General features: G+C 43.7%; 2 protein-coding genes and 1 long non-coding RNA gene across 31 annotated transcripts in view; 1 reads left to right on the top strand and 2 right to left on the bottom strand.

Moving 5' to 3' along the window:
* Positions 1-11068, bottom strand: part of MEGF11 (multiple EGF like domains 11) — a 422037-nt gene extending 410969 nt beyond the window's left edge. For all 25 annotated transcript variants that reach the window (XR_002523606.2, XR_002523609.2, XR_002523602.2 and 22 more), the window contains exon 1: positions 11002-11068. Coding sequence is in view for 16 of the 25 variants with exons in the window: in XM_021941755.2 (XP_021797447.1) it covers positions 11002-11008 (7 nt within the window). In the remaining 9 variants the exon portion in view is untranslated. The remainder of the gene's footprint in view (positions 1-11001) is intronic.
* LOC116275960 lies at positions 2520-4082 on the bottom strand. Its single transcript, XR_004185421.1, has 2 exons — positions 4045-4082; positions 2520-2729 (listed from the first exon to the last, which is right to left on the bottom strand). It is a non-coding gene; the product is annotated as an uncharacterized LOC116275960 (long non-coding RNA).
* Positions 10937-21508, top strand: part of DIS3L (DIS3 like exosome 3'-5' exoribonuclease) — a 41602-nt gene continuing 31030 nt past the window's right edge. For 2 of the 5 annotated variants that reach the window (XM_017960717.2, XM_003901087.3), the window contains exons 1-2: positions 11230-11421; positions 12667-12820. In XM_017960717.2, the coding sequence (XP_017816206.1) occupies positions 11283-11421; positions 12667-12820 (293 nt within the window). In that variant the 5' untranslated portion in view covers positions 11230-11282. Of the gene's footprint in view, positions 11013-11229; positions 11422-11746; positions 11875-12666; positions 12821-21508 lie in introns of those variants that run through there. The other 3 variants (XM_009210434.3, XM_017960719.2, XM_017960718.1) reach the window with 3 other exon arrangements.

Below are 21508 nucleotides of genomic sequence, written 5' to 3'. Positions count from 1 at the left end.
GGGAGAGGCAAGGAGCAGGTTCTCTTTCAGAGCCTGTGGAGGGGCACAATCCTGCCAAATGTTGGACTTCCGGCCCCCAGAATTGTCAAAGCATTAAATTCCCGCCTTCCCAAGTTGTGGTAATTTGTTACAGCAGCCCAGGAAACCAATATGACAAGTAATACATGATAAGTGTAGAATGCAATTAATTCAAACAATGCAGGATCACACCAAGTAAAATGGGAGAAAGTCCCCTACATGCTACACAAATCCCACTCTATTCCATCATGAATAGTAACTGTTTCTAGGCCTTTTACTACGGACTTTACACACACACACACACACACACACACACAAACGTTTTTATATATTTTATATGCTTTTTAAATAAATGAGATCATAGTATTCTGAAACTCGCTCTTTTTGAAATTCAGTATTTCTTGGGGATATTTGCATGTCTGAACATAAAGATCTGCCTTATCCTCCTCATTAACTGCAATATATTCTATGAACATTGCCTATGTCATTGTTTTCGTTAATTCTAAACTTATGAATGTGACAATATTACAATAATAAATCAAAGTTGACTTGCTTGACTACAGTTCAAGCTATTTCTCCCCTTTTCAATCTACACATTATAATACGTATCTATGTGTTCACCACGGAATTCTGGCTCTCCACCTGCTGCCATTGGAATTGGGTGTGCCCAAGTGACTTGCTTTGGCTAGTTCTGTGAGCAGGTCACTTGTGTCATTTCCTATGGCAAGCTTGTGCTCAGTTTGCCTCATTCTTTTTCCCCTGCCAAGCAATTGCAGAAGCACTGAGAGGGTGCTCACCATCAGCCTAGGTCTCCTCGTGAGCTCGACAGAGCAGAGGGACATATTGTGTGAGTGAGGAATAAACCTTTGTTGTTTAAAACCACAGAGAATGAGGGCTGTTTGCTACTGCAGTATAACCCAACCAATCACAACTGAGCATATATAACTGACATCATCTGTATTTTTATATATAGAATATATATATACGTATATATATATAAAACTAAAGAAAGCTTAATACAAGTATTTTGACAGAGAAAAGTGTGGTTTATTAAAGCCTGCTCAGTATTAATCAACAATATTACTTTGCTTTTTGTTTTGGTTTTGTTTGTTTGCTTTTGAGACAGGGTCTCACTCTGTCACCCAGGCTAGAGTACAGCGGTGCAGTCAATGCTCACTGCAGCCTTGGCCTCCCCAGGATCAAGCAATCCTCCCATCTCAGCCTCCCGAGTAGCTGAGACTACAAGCATGCATGACCATGCCCAGCTAACTTTTTTGTATTTTGTAGAGACAGAGTTTCTTTCTTTTTTTCTTTTTTTGAGATGGAGTTTCACTCTTGTTGCCCAGGCTGGAGTGCAATGGTGCAGTTTCAATTCACTGCAACCTCTGTCTCCCAGGTTCAAGTGATTCTCCTGCCTCAGCCTCCCAAGTAGTTGGAATTACAGGTGCCCAACACCATGCCCGGCTAATTTTTGTATTTTTTTAGTAGAGATGGGGGTTTCCCCACGTTGGCCAGGCTGGTTGCAAACTCCTGACCTCAGGTGATCCACCTGCCTTGGCCTCCCAAAGTATGGGATAACAGGAGTGAGCCACCATGCCCAGCCTGAGACAGGGTTTCACCATGTTACTCAGGCTGGTCTGGAACTCCTAGGCTCAAGTAATCCACCCACCTTGGCTTCCCAGAGTGCTGGGATTACAGGTGTGAGCCACCACACCTGGTATCAACAATATTACTAACAATACAATTTTACTTCCTATTTAGTCATTTTTCCTTTTTACATTTTCATTAAGATGATGAACTTAGTGACAAAGGAAATGAAACACCACATTTTCAGTATCACAAATATCACACTAGCCATAAATCAATAAATGCGTTTGGTGAATATGCAGGTTCATGGCATTGCTTTCATGTCTAGTAAATGCCACTACGCTCCGCGTCTATTAAAAAACCATGGGCTTCAGGTTGTTGTCTATGGTTTCATGTATATTTGAAATAACAATGCTCTGTGTGCTCAAAGAACACCCCTTCTCTCTTGCTCAGATTGGCAGGTGCAGTTAGCTTCATGGAGGGGGAAGTACAGTTCTCTGATCAACAGTGATGCCTCAAGCTGATTAAAGAACATTGTTTGTAGAACTGGAAGGGGATCAAAATGCCTTCCATTCTCCAAGTCAGAAAAGATAAGGCCCTGAAGGCTTAAATGGTAAACATGACAAGAGCCTTATGGTTTCAGTGAAAGATATCTAAGATCTAAGCCCCTTCTCTTCAGGGAGGAAGAATATTTTTTAATGATAGCTCTTAAAATGTCAGATTTAATAGGGAAAAAAAAGTGAAAAGGAAAGCCCTCTGCTTCCCCCACCCAAACACTGCAATCAGAGGAGGTTCCTGAATCGCGGCTCTGACCCTGTCACAATTCCACATGGAAGATGTGGTAAATACCCATAGCCTCCCACCCTCCTGTGCTTGATCACAGCAGCCAGACGCACAATGAAGGAGGCCTCTGATGATGATGACATTTTATTTAAAATTCAAATCTTTACAAAACGCCAGGCTTCCCATCACCTGGTACGAAGAGTCTTTAAGAGAGGATCGTAAGCTGGAGGATACAATCTCATTCCTTGCAGGTAGAAAAAGGGGTGGAACAAAGAAGACCGTTCTCACCCACGAGACCTCCTAACCTCACTGCCCTCTCCAAGTGGGTCTTGTTTGTAGAACTGGAAGGGGATGAAAATGCCTTCAGTTCACTGCCCTCTCCTCAGTTGATCTTGTGATAACAAAAGCGGCTGGACACTGTGCAAGGATTTCTGAGTGAATTCTGGGCCCGGTGTAAATCAGTGCTACTGAAGATGAACAGCCTGTGGGCTAATATACATTGGCAGAGTTCTCTGCCCCTCAGCTTGAACTAACCAAGGCGGCATTAGCCATCGTGTATTTACTTTTGTCTAGCCTCTGGATTACCAGCCTGGTTCTCCTATTTCTTTTTAATTTTCCTTTTTTGAGACAGTCTCACTCCGTCACCCAGGCTGGAGTACAGTGGCATGATCACAGCTCACTGCAACCTCCGCTTCCTGGATTCAAGTGATTCTCATGGTTCAGCCTCCTGAGTAGCTGGAATTATAGGTGTGCACCACCACACCCAGCTAATTTTTGTATTTTTAGAGAGATGGGGTTTCGCCATGTTGGCCAGGCTACTTTTGAACTCCTGGCCTCAAGTGAACCACCCACCTTGGCCTCTCAAAATGGGATTATAGGCATGAGCCACCACACCCAGCCTCCATTCCTTTTTTAATAACATTATTTATGCTGCTCTCAAATACTTAACAAATACCATAGTTTTAAATATAATTTATTGAGTTCAAACGATTATTATGAATCATGGTAGGCAGAATTCTGAGATGGCTCCCAAAGATTCTTGAACTGTGGCGTACACATTTTTCCTAGTTATTCAGTCAGTGCTAATCTAGATGCCACTCCAAAGAGATTTTGTAGATGAAATTGAAATTTTTTAGATTTTTAAAAAAAGTCCCAAATCAGCTGACCTTAACATAGGAGATTATCCTCAGCGGGCCTGATCTGATAACGGAGGCTGTAAAGTGCCTGGCTTCCTCTGATGAAAGAGACTGGAAGTGTGCGAGGGCATGGCAAAGAACTGCAGGGGCCTCCAAGAGCTTAGAGCACTGCTGGCTAACAGCCAGCAAGAGAAGTGCGGCCCCAGCCCTACAACCACAAGGAACTAAATTCTGCCAACAACCACGTGAACTTGAAAGAAGACCCCAAGCTCCAGAAGTGACTGCAGCCCAGTCAACACCTTGATTTTGGCCTTGTGAAACCCTGAGCAGAGAATCTAACTCGGCCATGCTCAGACTTCTGAACTACAGAAACTGTGAAATAGGCCAGGCATGGTGGCTCATGCTTATCATCTCAGCACTTCAGAAGGCTGAGGCTGGCAGATCACTTGAGCCCAGGAGTTCAGCCTGAGCAACATGACAAAACCCTATCTCTACAGAAAAAAAAAAAAAAAATACGAACATTAGCCAGACATGCTGGTGTGCGCCTGTGGTCCCAGGTACTTGGGAGGCTGAGGTGGGAGATGTCTTGAGTCAAGGAGGCGGAGGCTGCGGTGAGCTGAGATTGTGCCAGGTCACTCCAGCCTGGGCAACAGAGGCAGACCCTGTCAAAAAAAAAAGAAAAGAAAAGAAAAGAAACTGTGAGATAATAAATTATTGTTTTTAAGCTGCTAAATTTGTGGTAGCCATGCAATAATGGAAATCTAGTACAATCAGATATAGCATATTTGCTCTGGCCTAAAATGTAAAGAAAGTTAAGTACAAACGCAATTTTAAATTTTATACCTCATTCTTCTTCCTTTAGAACCAGGTACAAAAGAATAGAATGTCTTTTCCTTTATTTATTAAATAATAAAATTTAAATTGGGCCAGGTACAGTGTGGCTCATGCGTGTAATCCCAACACTTTAGGAGGCCAAGGCTGATGAATTGCTTGAGGCCAGGAGTTCAAGACTAGCCTGACCAACATGGCAAAACCCCATTTCTACTAAAAATACAAAAATTTGCCAGGTGTGGTAGCATGCACCTGTAGTCCCAGCCACTCAAGAGGCTGAGGCATGAGAGTCACTTGAATGCAGGAGGTGGAAGTTGCAGTGAACCGAGATCACACCACTGCACTACATTTTAATACCTTATTCATATTTATCTAAAACCTAGAAGTTTAGGATCATTACTAAATACTCCTTATTCTCTTTTTCATTTTTCATAACCTTCCTATTGTAATTACAAGGTTTCAGAATTCAGTTTATCAATATGAGATGTAAAACGGGATTCACTTTCCCAAGTTCAAACATATACAGTAACAAAATAGCAAAATAAGCCAAAAGACTTTACGTAATGCATTTATCCAATGAAAAACTATATTCCGTGACTTGTGATAGAAATCCTGCAACATGGATGAAAACTTAATTTCATCAATTAATACAAACAAACTAAATAATAGCAATGTTTCTGTTTTGGAATTATACATTGCTATTCACATCACTGAATTTTCTCCTAATATGCTTCAAGACAAAGAATTTTCTTTTTCTTTCCTGTATTAATCATTGAAGCTTAGTTTCTAATTAATTTTGGAGCATCAGAGCCTTTCAGCTCCTTGAATAAAGATATTGTTAAAATTCTAAGATTTTGTTTGTTTGTTTGTCTGACTCAATTAATTGGATGCATTTTAATGCCAAGTTTCCAAGACACAGAGAAGACTTTAGGAAAGGCACTCAAAAAAGAAAAAAAAAAAAAAAAAATCAATGAAGCAGCGCCCCTTAGTGGTAAAAGGGCAAAATTATCAGTACAGTAAACATCTTGCTGAGGTATACAATTGGTAAGCGCAAAGTAATTTTCTCTTTAAAAAATTAGAAAGAGTTAAGTAGAACATTTTAGAGTAATCATTGCAAAGTGGATTATGGGGATTCACAGGGTGTTTAGAAAGCCAAAAGGGAGTCATTGCATGTGCTGGGGAAAGTGAAAATCAAGGATTAACAGCCTTTAACGTGTAGGAAATTAAATTATCCCTAATACAAGTAGCAGAGTAATCTCAACAGCCATTTGTCCTCCAATGACTCTTTCACTGAGATGAAGTACAAATAAAAGTAAGCTGATTTTGTAGATTTATGGGGTAATTTTAGGTACAGTATTTACATGACCCTTTAGCATCATTGATTCATTAATATCAATACTCAGCAACATAAGACCTGCCAGCCATACTTTACAGCTGCAATCACAAAGGCTCAGGGAAATGAGAGAAGTAGTAGAGTCAATGATTGGATGTCATTGTTTCCAGTTCTGTAACCCTGTAACTGGGTTCATCCATGGTCCACCGCATAGAATGTACTCCATCCTAGAACTCTCCTTGTTTACTAGCTAAAAGGTATATGGCTGAGTCATTATTGTGTGAACTCTGTAGCCCAACTGCTTGGGTTCAAAGTGTGGGTTTCCTGTAATCCCAGCACTTTAGGAGGACAAGGTGGGAGGATGCCTGAGGCCAGGAGTTTCAGCTCAGGTGGGACAACATAGCAAGACCCTGTCTGGACAAAAAAAAAACTTAAAACTTAAAAACAAAACAAAAAACAAACAAACAAAAAACCCTGGCTTTGCTTTACATTGAGTGTGTGGCCTGGGGAATCACTTCAGTCCTTCTCTGCTTCAGTAGAAGAAGTGGCAAGACATTGTGTTGAGGATTAAATGAGGAAATACAGTAACTGTTTGGAGAAATGCCTGGCACCTAGTAAAAGTTTGAGAAACCTTAGTTGTAATTAGCTGATAGTGCATAGATTGACAAATTCTTCAAAGTGTTGCAAACTTTGGGTTCTGTTTAAACTCGGGATGCATTCCAGCTATCAACAATGGTGAATTACTCGGGAGGAGTAGACTTTGGATGGAAATAGAGCTTCACTGTTTATACTTGGCCTACTTCGGTACTATTTGAATGTGTTACAACATGTATGTTGTACTATTGTAATTTTAAATAAATAAACAAATACAGAATATTTCAAAGTTTGCTTCAGTAATTCACCCTGGCCCTTGGAGTTCACTTGCTGGAATTTCTTCTAGGCATTTAACCCCCCTGTCCTTTTAGCCCTTTGCAAAGATGTCCCACCCCACCCCAGGCTAATTTTTTGATGAGACCTTTTGATTACAATCCAGTAGTTGCTGATGGCTGCACTCCAAGAGCACATCTGCAAAAAGGCACGTCAATGCTACAAACTCCTCTGCAGCGTAAGCACACTGGTGCTCAGCCTGAAGATTGAAGTCACGCACCAAAGAACACAAGCCACAGTCACAAATTTCTGTCAGCAACAGGGCACTGAAAGCTGTCACTTTTTGTCTGGATGTCAGGCTGTCCATCTGCACTTAGATCGACAAGGAAAGGGAAAACTGAAAGGAGAAGCAATCCCCAGGCATCCTTCCCGGTGTTGCCCTGTAGCCCAGAGCACACCAGAACATGCAGGCCACTGATGCTCTCCCACCTCCTAGAGAACTATGCAATTTAGAACTGCCCTAGAAATCTTGAGCAGCTTCTAGCCGGGTGTGGTGGCAGGCGCCTGTAATCCCAGCTATTCGAGAGGCTGAGGCAGGAGAATTGCTTGAACCTAGGAGGCGAGGGTTGCAGTGAGTGGAGATCACACCACTGTCCTCCAGCCTGAGTGACAAAGTGAGACTCTGTCTCAAAAAAGAAAAAAGAAATCTTGAGCAGCTTCATGAGGACATTTAATATCTAGTGAGGGATTTTTGAACAAATAGCCCTACACAACTCTTGGACAAGTTCCTTAATCTCCTTTACAAAGAGAATAATTAGTTAGGGTGATGATAGCTGCTGTAACAAAAGTTTATTTCTCCTTTACAAGAGTCTACTGTAGGCTCGGCGCGGTGGGTCACACCTATAATCCCAACACTTTGGGAAGCCGAGGCAGGCAGGATCACCTGAGGTTAGGAGTTTGAGACCAGCCTGGCCAACATGGCGAAACTTCGTCTCTACTAAAAATACAAAAAGTAGCTGGGCATGGTGGCATGCGCCTGTAGTCCCAGCAACTCGGGAGGCTGAGGCAAGATAGTTGCTTGAACCCAGGAGGCAGAGCTTGCTGTGAGCCAAGATTGCACCACTGCACTCCAGCTTGGGCCACAGAGTGAGACTCTGTCTCAAAAAAAAAAAAAAAAAAAAAAAAGATAATCTACTGCGGATGCTCCTAGGTCAAAGGCAGCAGCACTCTGCTGTGAACAGTACTTCAGGGACCCAAGTTGGTGAGGGGTCTGCCATCTCTAATGTTGGCTTCCAAAATCCCCTGGGCATTGGTTTCCAGCTGGTAGAACAAGAAAAGGAGCATGCATGGGAGGTTTTTATGGGCCAGGCCTGGAAATGGTGCCATTATATTCCTCCAACTAGAACTCAGTCACATGGCCACACCTGTATATCTGCAAGGCAAGCTAGGAAACGTGGTTAATCTGTATGCCCAGAGAAAAGGGGGGCATGGATTTGGCAAACAGAGAACCAGAACCAGTCTCTGCCACAAGAAATCACATACTTACACTGAAGAGTCGTGATAAAGATTAGAGATCATGTGGTGATGTATCCTTGGCCTATGGGGGCATGGAGGTTGGGAAAGACACATCAAATGTGAAAAGAGGTGAGCAGTAGAATGCCCAATTGGAGACCAGATAGTGGGCTGAGCTAGAGTAGTCACAAGCAACAAAGGTTAAGGTGCTGGCAGAGCAGACTGACTCATTTAGGGATAAGAGATTTGAGCTAGGTCATTTAGGTAGTCATCGATGCTGTTCACCAAAGGGCTTCAGTGCTCTGCCTTCAGGCCATGAGGCAGCACACACTTCCTGCCCCACCCACCCCTATTGTGTGGTCAACAGGCAGAAGTGAAATGCGTCACTTCTGGACTGAGCTTTTAATCGCTGGGATGAGACTCTCTGGGGGACTTTTTTTCCTTTGCCAATGACCACAGTCCGGGTTCCAGGGAGGGCCTGATCCATCAGCCTGAGTTCTGGAAAAGGGCACACAGCATAGGCTCTTGGTGCCCAGGCAACATCTTGTTATTTTAAGTCACTGAGATTTTTTATTTTTTTGAAATGGACCTTTGCTCTTGTTACCCAGGCTGGAGTGCAATGTCACAATTTTGGCTCACTGCAACCACCACCTCCCAGGTTCAAGCGATTCTCCTGCCTCAGCCTCCCGAGTGGCTGGGATTACAGGTATGCGCCACCACGCCCGGCTAATTTTTGTATTTTTAGTAGAACGAGGTTTCTCCATGTTGGTCAGCCTGGTCTCATACTCCTGACCTCAGGTGATCCACCCTCCTAGGCCTCCCAAAGTGCTGGGATTACAGGCGTGAGCCACCGCACCTGGCCACGTCACTGAGATTTTTAAAGTTGTATATTACCACAGCATAAACTAGCTTATTCTTATAGGTATAGACACCTTTTTCAGGCAAGAGGCATCAGATGGCCTGTGAGGCAAACCAACCAACCAACCAACCAGCAAAAAGGCACTCTTGTCCATTTTAGCTCATTAGTTCCAAGAATTAAGGAATCATGATTTTTAAAACATAATTTATACATTATTGCCAAAATGCAAGCAAAGGAAGTGCTTAATGGACCTCAAATTATTTAAAATACTAATAAAGCCAACTTTCAATAGAACCTCAGACATACTCTCTTCCTTAAAAGATCATTTGTCCCAATTTGAAGAAAGTTTAAAGCTACCAAGTGCTAAAGAGCGATCTTATGGGCATATTAGTATCTAATCAACACCCTCCCATAACCTGGTGTAATCAGAAATAAAAGAAAAATGAACATGGGGGAGCTCTGGAGGGAACTGTGGACAGCTGCCTGGAACATACTTATGTAGGGACAAATCTGGCAACTTGACTGTCCTCTGGGCTCTCTAGAACTGACCTCCTGAGTTAGGGACAGCCTCCTGCACTGATGGTTGCCTTACAGGCCAGCTCTGTGCTGTTTTCGTAATTCGTGCAATTCCACCTCAGATCTCATTCACATCAGCTCACACTGCAGGATAACTTGACGTGGAAGTACAATGGGTGGGAGATGGTGGCTCTCTTTAATGCATTCCCCTAGAGTGACAAGAGCCATCCAACAAAGCATCCTCAGTTCTGCCTGCTTCAGCATCACAGGAAGTCTGATGTTTCCAGCCAGCTGGTTGAGCTGCCTTAACTAGAGCTCATCAAGCAGACTATAAAGTCCCTAAACACAGGACCTGTATTTTACTCATCTGTGAATAGCACGGTAATTACTTACGAGCCTGCTTTGAATTCAGTCAGATTCTGGCTTGAATATTGATCCCACCACTTAATAACTGGGTAACCTTGGCCACTTAACTTCCCTAACCCTGCTTTATAGCTTATAAGATAGGAATGATAATTCCCCATTCCTTTGACTTGTGGAAATTAAATGGGACACGTATACAAAGCTGCTAGTGCAGCTCAAAAGTCTTAGTTGAGTGCCTGGAAGAACAGTGGATTCTATCCAAACAACGGTGTGTGATCTCAGAAGAGACCGTGTGTATCTGTTTATCAAGAGGTACAGGCTGGGCGTAGTGGCTCACGCCTGTAATCTCAGCACTTTGGGAGGCTGAGGTGGGAGGATCACTTCAACCCAGGAGTTTGAGACCAGCCTGGGTAACATAGTGAGACACTCCCATCTCTACCAAAAAAAAAAAAAAAAAGAAGAAAAGAAAAGAAAAAAAAAGCTAGGCGTGGTAAAGATCGCTTGTGCCCAGGAGTTCGGGGACTGCAGTGAGCCGAGCCGTGATCATGCATTACACTCCAGCCTGAGTGACAGAGCAAGACCCCGTCCAAAAAAAAAAAAAAAAAAAAAGCTATTAATACAAACATGTATACGTTTGTGATTGTGTCACAGTGGCAGTTTAAAGGAGAAATCCTTTGCCAGAGGTTGCAAAAGCTATAAAAGTTAGAGTGGAACAGTGCTTCAAGGGAAGAGATTGGTTTTCATTTTATCTGCATTGTTTGAATATATAAGTACATGATAACTTCAATAGGGATACCAAAACAAATAAATTTTAAAAAGAACATGAAAGGCCAGGCGCAGCAGCTCACACCTATAATCCCAACACTTTGGGAGGCCGAAGCAGGTGGATCGCTTGAGACCAGCCTGGCCAACAGAGCAAGACCCGCCCCCCTCACCCTCCTATCTCTACAAAAAAAGAAAAAAACTTTTTAAAAAGTACATGTAATTTAAAATGAATACAACTTTTTAGAAATGTTGGGCTGGCAGGGTTGCCGGCTTATTTGGTGAGTCTTTCACCTCGTTTGGAGATAGCGAGAGCAACGAAGAGAAAACATTAATTACCAGGTATTAGTATTAATACGGCGGCTCCATTCCCACATGGACCTGGGGGGACAAAAACTCCTAATCTTGGACAGCTGCGCCCAGCCCTTCTTCACCTGCCATCCAGGTATCATCCTAGTCTTCCCTCCGTCTCTGGGGTGGGTCATGTCCAACGCTCCGCCCTGGTCCAGGCCACTGAGGGAAGGGAACAAAACTGAGGCCGGGAGGGCCGGGCCCCAGCCTGGAGCGTGTGGCTCCGGGCCTCCCCCGGGTGCGGCAGTTACGGCGGTTCCGGAGCCGCGGCGCCCAGGGCCGAGGGGCGGGACCGAAGCCGCGGCCTCGCCTCCGCCGCGCCGGCCGCTCCCGCCGCTCCGCGGCCTCCCGGAGACACGCCGCCATGCTGCAGAAGGAGGAGAAGGTGCTGCTGCTGAGGACCTTCCAGGGCCGCACGCTGCGGATCGTGCGCGAGCACTACCTGCGGCCCTGCGTGCCCTGCCACAGCCCGCTCTGCCCGCAGCCAGCCGCCTGCAGCCACGGTCAGGGCCGGGGCGGGGACGGGGTCGGCGGGAGCGGGCGGGACCGGGGGGCTGCGGTGACGGGGTGAGCGCGGCCCAGAGGCGGAGCGCCAGCGGCGGGGACACCGAGGCGTAGGCCCCGCGGCCTGCGCCCGCCCGCCGGCCTCACACCCAGCCCTCTGCCGGTCGAGACCCAGCGGCCCAAGTCCGCGGCTTCCGGGGTGCCCCGCCCGGGACTCCCCGACTGCTCCGCTCTGTCCACTGGGAGGGCCCGAGAGACCCGCACCCCATCCCGGAGACCGGGTGGCTTGGCTCCTCAGAGGGGCCCAAGGGCGCGGAAGCCGAGCGCGAGCGTTCCTCCCGCCGCAACCTCGCGCGGCGGAGAAATGGGGAGGTCCCGAGCCGGGAGCCCCCGGGAGCTGCAGGCCAGCTGCTGCCGCTGCGAAGCTGACATCATCTGCTTTGCAGCCACAGGTTTCCTGACCTACCCGCACTGGTGCCCCAGACTTTCCCGCCCGTGGAGAGCCTCTTCACCGTAGCTTTGTGAACTATCTGGGCCCGCACTGGAGAGGAAAGTCACGGGGAGGTTGGACTGGGGACTCCTGGACCCCTGTCCTTGGTTTCTAGGCTGCAAGGGTGGCCGATAGAACGATGCACGTTACTGGCTCTCTTCCCCCATGGGAGGATGAGCATGGGATGGGGGTCCTTGTCAGCGAATGTTTGGAATCCTCCAGACATTGTGATTAAGATGAACATTTCAGTTAGAGCTTGGCTAACCGGCTCTCAGATACGGGCCTGGTGGAAACCCCACCTCTGCCCGTTGCTTGCACGGATCATTTTCTCCATTCAATCTTTCTGGCTCTTGGAGGCTGCTGAGCACGTGCAGAAGCTTGACACAGAGCCAACTTGAAATTGCTGGGCATCATACACAAGTGGTATAAATGTGGGGGTGCTTCATTTGAATGTGTTTGTCAATGATGAGGTAACACTGAAATATTCAGGTTATGCTGAAAATGTGCTTGTTCGTTGTTAAATCAGTCATCCTCTCCGGCACCTCTGGCAACACCATAAACCACGTTGAGCTTGTATTTATCACAGCTTCCAAAAAAATGAGGGTGCTCAATATACCTGAGCTTTGGGTCTTTTAAAAACTCCCACCGTGGAGTTAAGACTGGAAGTTATTTTGTATGCCAGAGCACCGTGACATTTAAATAAACCAGGTTTGAAAACATTGTCTAATCTCTTACATTTTGAATTATGTTCCAGATGGGAAACTCTTGTCTAGTGATGTGACTCATTACGTGATCCCAGACTGGAAAGTTGTTCAAGATTATCTTGAGATCCTTGAGTTTCCTGAATTGAAGGGAATTATTTTCATGCAAACAGCTTGTCAAGCAGTACAGCATCAAAGAGGCCGGAGGTATACGTTTTGCATTCTTTATTTCTGTATGGCATAGGTTCCCCCTCACCTTAGAAAAGCTCCCTTGTTGGAGGGGGATGGGAGGAATTCATTATTTTGTCAGAAAGGACTTTTTAAACTAATTTTGTATTCTCTTTGATAGTAAGGAATGCAGTAACATTATTTTATATTTCTGTTGCAACACCCGGCCAAGAGATCTGACTGTAGATCAATAAACTGCAGTGTCCCCAGTATGTGGGTATTTAAGATTCTAGTGTGAATTGGCTTTTGGCTTGCATTTTTATAGTGGCAGGGTTACTGCTTATTTCTTGTTGATAATGTGTATTATTTAATCTTATTTATAGATACATTGTTTCAGAAGCATACATTCTTTTCTTGGGGAAAAGAGTACTTTATTTTTAAATTTTAGACTCCTTTATTGGAGATGCAAATTGTAATGATTTATTCAGTGAAACCAGAAATAGCTTGTTTTATTTTTAGATTACTAGTGTAACTACCAGCCATAGTCATTGCATTTGCTAAACAAAGCATTTCTAATTGAACCAGTCTAAAATTCTTGCCTTGTACTTAAACGAAGAATAGTTGTCTACCTTTTAAACAAATACTTTAAAAAACGATTTCGCTTCCTTTAGTGTTGAGAAAGGTTTATGACTTGAACTTAAGACTGTATGGAAATAGCATATTAGAATTATATGTCCAACCTCTTAACACTCTAAGTTATTTAATAAGCACAAACTATGCATTTATTCTTTTTTAAAATGTTGTGGTTTCTTCAGGCCTTGGTAATAAAAGATGAAGTGTTTTTATTTGTATATGAAAATGACAAATTGTCCTCTTATTATACACTCAGTTCAAAAAACGTACATTAACCAGATTGTGTGCAGGTTTTTTTCAGACAGAATATTTTTAAATGAGCTTCAAGTTGATTTTGTTCAGACACCAAGATATAGATGTTTATACAGATCCAAATTTAAATGCTGCTCCAGGTGTCATATTTCAATTTCTGCTACTAAAATCAATTTGTTGTTATCATTCGGATTGCTAACACACTGCGAGCCTTTTCAACTTCTGTTTTCTAAAATATTTTTAATGTTAAGGATTGTTTTAGAAACCAATTTCTGGGACCTTCAAAGACAAAGAGTTGGAATTTAAACGTCTTTTCTCCTGAACATTTCAAGAGTAGTTAACTTGATGAAAAACTATTGGTTTTCCACTGCCTTACCATGTCTTTGAATATACTATATGTGAAAACAAAAGATGAGGAGTTATGAAATAGGGCTATATGATAATACCCTGATTTTGTTCGTTGGGTAAGCACTTTTTAAGCTCTTAGTTCCAGGCCTTGGGGAATAAAAAAGTTTTGTTTTTTTTTTTTTTTCCTCTTGAGATGGAGTCTAGTTCTGTCGCCTGAGTTGGAGCGCAGTGGCATGATTTTGGCTCACTGCAACCTCCACCTCCTGGGTTCAGTGATTCTCCTGCCTCAGCCTCCTGAGTAGCTGGGATTACAGGCACCCGCCACCACGCCCGACTAATTTTTGCATTTTTTGGAGAGATGGGGTTTCACCATGTTGGTCAGACTTGTCTCGAACTCCTGACCTCGTGATCTGTCCACCTCGGCCTCCCAAAGTGCTGGGATTACAGGCATGAGCCACTGTGCCCGGCCCAAAAGAAGCCTTAGTTCCTCTCATAACAAGCCTATTATCTTGCTGGGGTTAGATGGAAGAAGCAAGACAGTTATTATGAAGCACCTTAGACACACGAAGGATAATTTAATGTGGACGATGCTAAGTGCAGAAGTAAACGTGGGGTAGAGGGATTAGGCCGGAAAATCCTCTGGGGGAAATGGATTTGAGACTGGTCTTTAAGGGCATATTACGAGTATGATTGAAGAAGAGGAAGAAATCGGCAAGTTTGGGCCTTGGCACTTTGTTTACCTGTTAAGCAACCAGCAGGTGCATTCAGGTTGACATAGCTAAATGACCCAAATTGTCCGAGTGCTAGAAAGTGTCTTTTATTGAAGGCTAACATTAAAATTAATAATAGGCATTGAATACATAAGATCCGGGAGACTTTATCATTATTAATAAAGTTTATTAATTCAGCCTTCCTAAGTGTTAAGTGTAAGTTATTTGACTTTTTTAAATTGACAGATTAAAATTATATATATTTGGCCATGCCCAGTGGCTCATACTTATAATCCCAGCACTTTCGGAGGCCAAGACAGGAGGATAACCTGAGCCCAGTTCAAGACTAATCTGTGCAACATAGTGAGACCCCTGTCTCTATTAAAAAATTTACTTTAAAAAAATCATACATGTTTATGGTATACAACATGATGTTTTGAAATATGTATACATTGTGGAAAGGCTAAATCAAGCTACTTAGCATGTGCATTACTTTACATACTTACCATTTTTTTGGTGATAATTAACTTTTTATATTTAACTGAACTTGGCCTAGCAGAAGCTCTCTAGTGTTTTGTTCATTTAATGTTGCGGAACATTTTGTTTTGTTTTTCAGTTCTTCCTTGGAGATTTTTGAGATGCGAGTAAATAATTCATTTTATCCAATATGGTTTTAGGAACATTCGTGGTTAGGAAAGTTTTGTCATTTAATAATCCCTGGTCCGTCTGGTGTCTGGTTTACGATGCTTTGCTTGTTCTTTTTGACTCCCTCCTGAATTCCTTCTGTATAGCTTCAGAGAGTCTCCATATTTCATGCCTCAGTTTCTTGATGGTATATAAGATTGGCATCAGGCCAGGCTCAATGGCTCACACCCCTAATCCCAGCACTTTGGGAGGCCGAGGCAGGTAGATCACTTGAGGTCAAGAGTTTGATACCAGCCTGGCCAACATGGCGAAATCCTGTCACTACTAAAGATACAAAAATTAGCCAGATGACGTGGCACAGGCCGGTAATCCCAGCTACTCAGGAGACGGAAACAGGAAAATCACTTGAACCCGGGAGGCGGAGGTTGTGGTGAGCTGAGATCGTGCTACTGCACTCCAGTCTGGGCAACAAAAGCGAGACTCTGCCTCAAAAAAAAAAAAAAGCTTGAAATTGTAGAATATTATGGTTGGAGAAATCTGAAAGGTCACATGATCTAACTCCCCATCCACTACCTCAGTGTTCTCAACATGAGTGATATATCAACCTTGTTTCTAAAAGAAAAAAATCCTCCTGGATACCAGTGTTAATTTATTTTTTTCTATTGTTATTTAAATATGTTTAAACATAAATCTCGGTATAAGTCCTCATGTTTAAGTACTTTAATACAATCCTAGTTTAAGTTAAATAAACTTACAAAATCAGAAAACTGCAAATGAACATTATTCAATGTGACAGATAACATTGTTTTGCTGAAACGAAATCACCAGAGTTGGGTTTAACAATGGAAAGACATAACCTTTAATCTGGTTATATTTGTAATGAGATTACCTATTTTGATTTCAATAATATCAATGCAGAGAATGCTTGTTCTCATAAGTATATTGCACAGAACAAGTATGACCAATATCAGGTCTTCTGTCATTCAGGATAATCACATGTTCTGCCATCTAATAATCTTCACATAAATGCTTATTTAGTGAGGAGTCCCCCTGACAACTCTGTAAGGCTGTTTTGTCCACCGTGTTCATGTGTTCACATGTGTGTTCATTTATTCAACAAATGTTCACCAAGAGACTATATGTGCCAGAAACTGCTAGCACTGAGGGTACAGTGGCGAACCAAAGCAGACGGAGTCCTGGCAGGGTGACAGGCAGTAATCGGGCAATCACACAAACAGATGCAGAACTGCAGCTGTGACAAAGGCACTGAAGCACAGGGACGGGGCACCAGGAGAGCCCAGACCAGCCAAAGGAGGCAAGGAAGGGCATTTCTGACGGGGCTGCCTAGGCGGAGGTCCAAGGGTTGGCGTAAACCAGACAGAGTGGAGGAAAGCTTTCAAGGTAGAGGAAAATGCCTGGGGCCCACGGGGAGGAGCCTGTGACACATCCCAGGAGCTGAAAGAACGCCTGGGTGGGATGGAAGGCCTCATGGCCTCAGGGATATCAGGGAAAAGTTTTAAGCAAAATGAGATAACATGATCAGATTCCTGTCCTAAAAGGATTACTCAGTGGTAGTTCACACCTGTAATCCCAACCAACACTTTGGGAGGCGGAGGTGGGTGGATCGCCTGAGGTCAGGAGTTGAAGACCAGCCAGGCCAACATGGTGAAGCCCCAGCTCTACAAAAATCCAAAAATTAGCTGGGCATGATAGTGGGTGCCTGTAATCCTAGCTACTCAGGAGGCTGAGGCGGGAGAATTGCTTGAACCTGGGAGGCAAAGGTTGCAGTGAGCCAAGATCACGTCATTGCACTCCCGTCTGGGCGAAAGAGCAAAACTCCATCTCAAAAACAAAACAAAACAAAAAAGCAGGATTACTGGGCCAGGTAGAGAAGAGGCCTGGAAAAAAGAAGGGAGGAGGCTTTTGCTTTAGTCCAGATGAGGGAATGTTGGTAGCTTAGAGATAGAGAGAAATAGATGTTTCCAAGACCTGCTTAATAGGTAAAAAAAATCTATAAAACTTCCTAAGTGTGTAAGTAAGAGAATTGAAAACATGTCAACATTGAAACTGAAAACATCATACACAGCCGGGCGCAGTGGCTCACGCCTGTAATCCTAGCATTTTGAGAGGCCAAGTTGGGCAGATTGCCTGACCTCAGGAGTTCCAGACTGGGCAACATGGTGAAACCCCATCTCTACTAAAATACAAAAAATTGGCTGTGTGTGGCGCACGCCTGTAGTCCTAGCTACTCGTGAGACTGAGACATGAGAATTGCTTGAACCTGGGAGGCGGAGGTTGCAGTGAGCCGGGATCACTCCACTGCACTCCAGCCTGGGTGACAGAGCAAGACTCCATCTCCAAAAATAAATAAATAAATGAATAAAAATGAAAACATCATACACAAATGTTCATGGCAGCTTTCTTCATCACAGCCAAAATATGGAAACATCCCAAATGTCCATTAATTGATTATGGTTAAGCAAAATGTGGACTATCCATATAGGGCAATATTATTCAGCTGTAAGATGGAATGACGTACTGATACATGCTACAACGTGGATAAACCACAAACACATGCTAAGTGGAAGAAGCCAGCGCACACATAAAAACATCATATGTTGTATAATTCCATTTATGTAAAATGTCCAGAATAGGTATATCAACAGAGACAGAAAGTAGATTAGTGGTTGCCAGGAGCTGGGGTCAAGGGGAACAGGCAATGACTGCTTAATGAATGGATACAGATTTCTTTTCCGAGTGATTAAAATGTTCTGCAATTAGCTCAATGGTGATGGTTGCATAACTGTGACTATACTAAAAACCACTGAATTGTGTGTGTTTTAAGGGCAAATTTTATGGTATGTGAATTATATCTCTTTATAAAGCTGCTATGTTTTAAAATCTCTAGAACTAGTGATAGATTTAGGTATGTGAGATGGTGGGGAAGGTGGGGTCAAGGATATCACTGAGGTTTCTGGTTTACATGACTGGATGGAGAGAGGGAAAGCTAGAGGAAGCCTGGGGGCAGGGAAGTCAAGGTCCAGAGTTTCAAGTGTCTCTGGGGTGTCTGAGAGGGCCTCACTGACGCCAAATGGCAGTGCAGTTAGAAGGCAGTCGTTCAGATGGCCCCAAATGTACTCCATAAAAATGTTTTGTGGCCGGGCGCAGTGGCTCATGCCTGTAATCCCAGCACTTTGGGAGGCCGAGGCGGGTGGATCACGAGGTCAGGAGATCAAGACCATCCTGGCTAACAAGGTGAAACCCCGTCTCTACTAAAAATACAAAACATTAGCCGGGCGTGTTGGCGGGCGCCTGTAGTCCCAGCTACTCGGGAGGCTGAGGCAGGAGAATGGCGTGAACCCGGGAGGCGGGAGCTTGCAGTGAGCCGAGACCGTGCCATTTCACTCCAGCCTGGGCGACAGACCGAGAAACTCCGTCTCAAAAAAAAAAAAAATGTTTTGTGAGTATTGTATAATATAAATGGCAATATAAACTTGTAGAAAACTCAATGGTCTCTGAAGGTAAGTCTGTGAGACCCCACCTGGGTTCTGCAAAATCCAGGTGACGAAATACATTTAGTATAGAATTCACTTTGTAGGTCTTTCCAGGGTGTGGGGCTCCCACTTCTAATCCTTCGAGAGAACAGTCAGCAGCGGGAAGTGATGTATCTGTAAGTAAGGTCACCACTGAATGAAAATAGTAAAAAAATCAACCTAAAGAAGGTAGGTTTAACTGCCCCTCTGAGAAATTGCTTAAAACATTAAGATGATGGAGTTTTAGAAAACATCCAAGCCAGTCCAGGGAACTAAGGTTTTTCTGTAAGACTTGAATATTTATGTATGTATGTATGAGAAGGAGTCTCGCTCTGTCACCCAACCTCTGCCTCCTGGGTTCAAGCGGTTCTCCTGCCTCAGCCTCTTGGGTAGCTGGGACTACAGGCGCCCACCACCATGCCTGGTTAATTTTTGTATTTTTAGTAAAGACAGAGTTTTGCCATGTTGGCCAGGCTGGTCTCAAACTCCTGACCTGAAGTGATCCTCCCACCTCGGTCTCCCAAAGTGCTGGGATTGCAGGTGTGAGCCACCACCCCTAGCCTGTACTTGACTATCTGAAACCATTGTTCTCCTGTCATTCTGGTCGAATTTGCTTAAGGCACATGGTGCTGTTTGCTGACTCCATGCAGGATATTCATCTATCTAGTCCCATCATATGCACTACAAAACCCTGACTAGCAAAAAATATGACTATATCATATGTATGTGCCATTAAATTATAACTGTAAGTCCACATGTCTACAAGCAAACCCGACTGTCACACTGAGAGTGATTCGCTATTTGTTTCCTGCTTTCTGCATTAATATTCTTTTGCCATTTGTTCATTTGTTTTATCTGGCTGATAGGTAGCTGACAAATGGAAACTTGCACTAAAAGTCTAAGAAAATATATGTGGTAGTGAAACTTAAAATTGAGAGCATTTTTTGTTAAGTGATATATTTTTCTAAATATTAGGAAAGATTGTCATTAATCTGGTGGTAACCCCTGGGTCTGGCTTGTGGCACATCAGTATTTGCAGAGGACAGAATTCAGGAATCCCTGGGACTACACGGTAGCTCATGGCCAGCACATTGGGAGGCCGAGGCAAGAAGATTGCTTGAGCTCAGGAATTTGAGATCAGCCTGGCTAACATGGTGAGACCCTGTCTCAATACAAAAAAAAATATTAGCTGAGCATGGTGGCGTGCGTCTGTAGTCCTAGCTACTTGTGAGGCTGAGGTGGGAGAACACTTGAGCCTGAGAGTTTGAGGCTGCAGGGAGCCGTGATCACGCCGCTGCGCTCCAACCTGAGCAACAGAGCAAGTTCCTGTCTCAAAAAAACAAAAACCCTGGTCTGAAGTGAAGGTGTGAAAACAAATGCAGTGATGTCTATGAAGCTTAGCGAAAGGCAGCTGGGCTCTGAAAATGTCAGTTTGTTCAGGGGCATTATTATCCTGCACTTGGATCACTGTTATCATGTAGGGCTGTGCATTCATTTGTTCATTTGGAAAGCATTGATTCAGCACCTGCTGTGGGTGAAGCACTGAAGTAAAGCCTTACTGTCTGCTGTCTCGCACGTTCCGCCCTGCTCTCATCTCTTGAGCTCTTTGTCTCCACTCACTCTTATTCATCCTTCAGATCTCATGGGTCACCGACTCCAGGAAGCTTTCCCATCCCTGCCATCTTCTCCTTTCAAGCACTTATCCCACTGAAATGGGTGGTTCTGTGTTATGTTTGGTTTGTTTTTGCCAAGTAGCATAGCTTTATTTTAAATTGTGGTAAAATGTACATACATACAATTGTCATTTTAACTATTTTTAAGTGCACAATTCAGGGGCATTAAATACATATGCCTTGTTGTCAGCCATCACCAACATCTGTCTCCAGAACTTTTCATCTGTCCTAACTGAAACTCTATACCCCTTAAACACTATCTCCCCTCCCTGGCCCCCATTCTGCTATTCTACTTTCCATCTCGATGAATTTGACTACTCTCGGTACCTCGTGTAACTGGAATGACACAGTGTTTGTCCTTTTGTGAGTGGCTTATTTCACTCTGCATAATGTGTCAAGGTTCATCCATGTTATGGCATGCATTGGAACTTTCTTCCTTTTTAAATGTGAATAATATATTCCACATTTTGTTTATCCATTCATCCATTGATAGACTGCTTCCACCTTTTGCCTATACACTGTGAGTAATGTTGCTATGAACCTATACAAATGTCTGTTTGAGTCCTTGCTTTCAATTTGGGTATATACCCAGAAGTGGGATTACTGGGTCATATAGTATGTCTATTTTTCCTTTCTTTGCTGCAGACATGGGGCACTGCCCTATCTATGCCATAGGACACTATTCAGATGCAGTGGGATGTCTAGTTGGTATTCCCAAGGGCATTCAGTGCAGCAGCCCTCACCTCCCCCAGCAGACCTGGCACATTGCTAAATGAAGGATGCTTAGCAAGGGAGATCATTTGTAAACAAATAACTACAGTAAGTTCAAGTGTTTTGTAATGGTGCACAAAATATGATGGTAGGTAAAGGGAACAAAAACTTCTAGGGGACAAAGTCAGGAAGAACAGGCAATATTTTTTCAGTGTTTTCTCT

Source organism: Papio anubis, chromosome 7 (assembly GCF_008728515.1).
Source record: "Papio anubis isolate 15944 chromosome 7, Panubis1.0, whole genome shotgun sequence".
Taxonomy (NCBI): Eukaryota; Metazoa; Chordata; class Mammalia; order Primates; family Cercopithecidae; genus Papio; species Papio anubis.
Note: the sequence above shows the minus strand (reverse complement) of the source record. Positions and strands in the feature narration are given on the sequence as shown.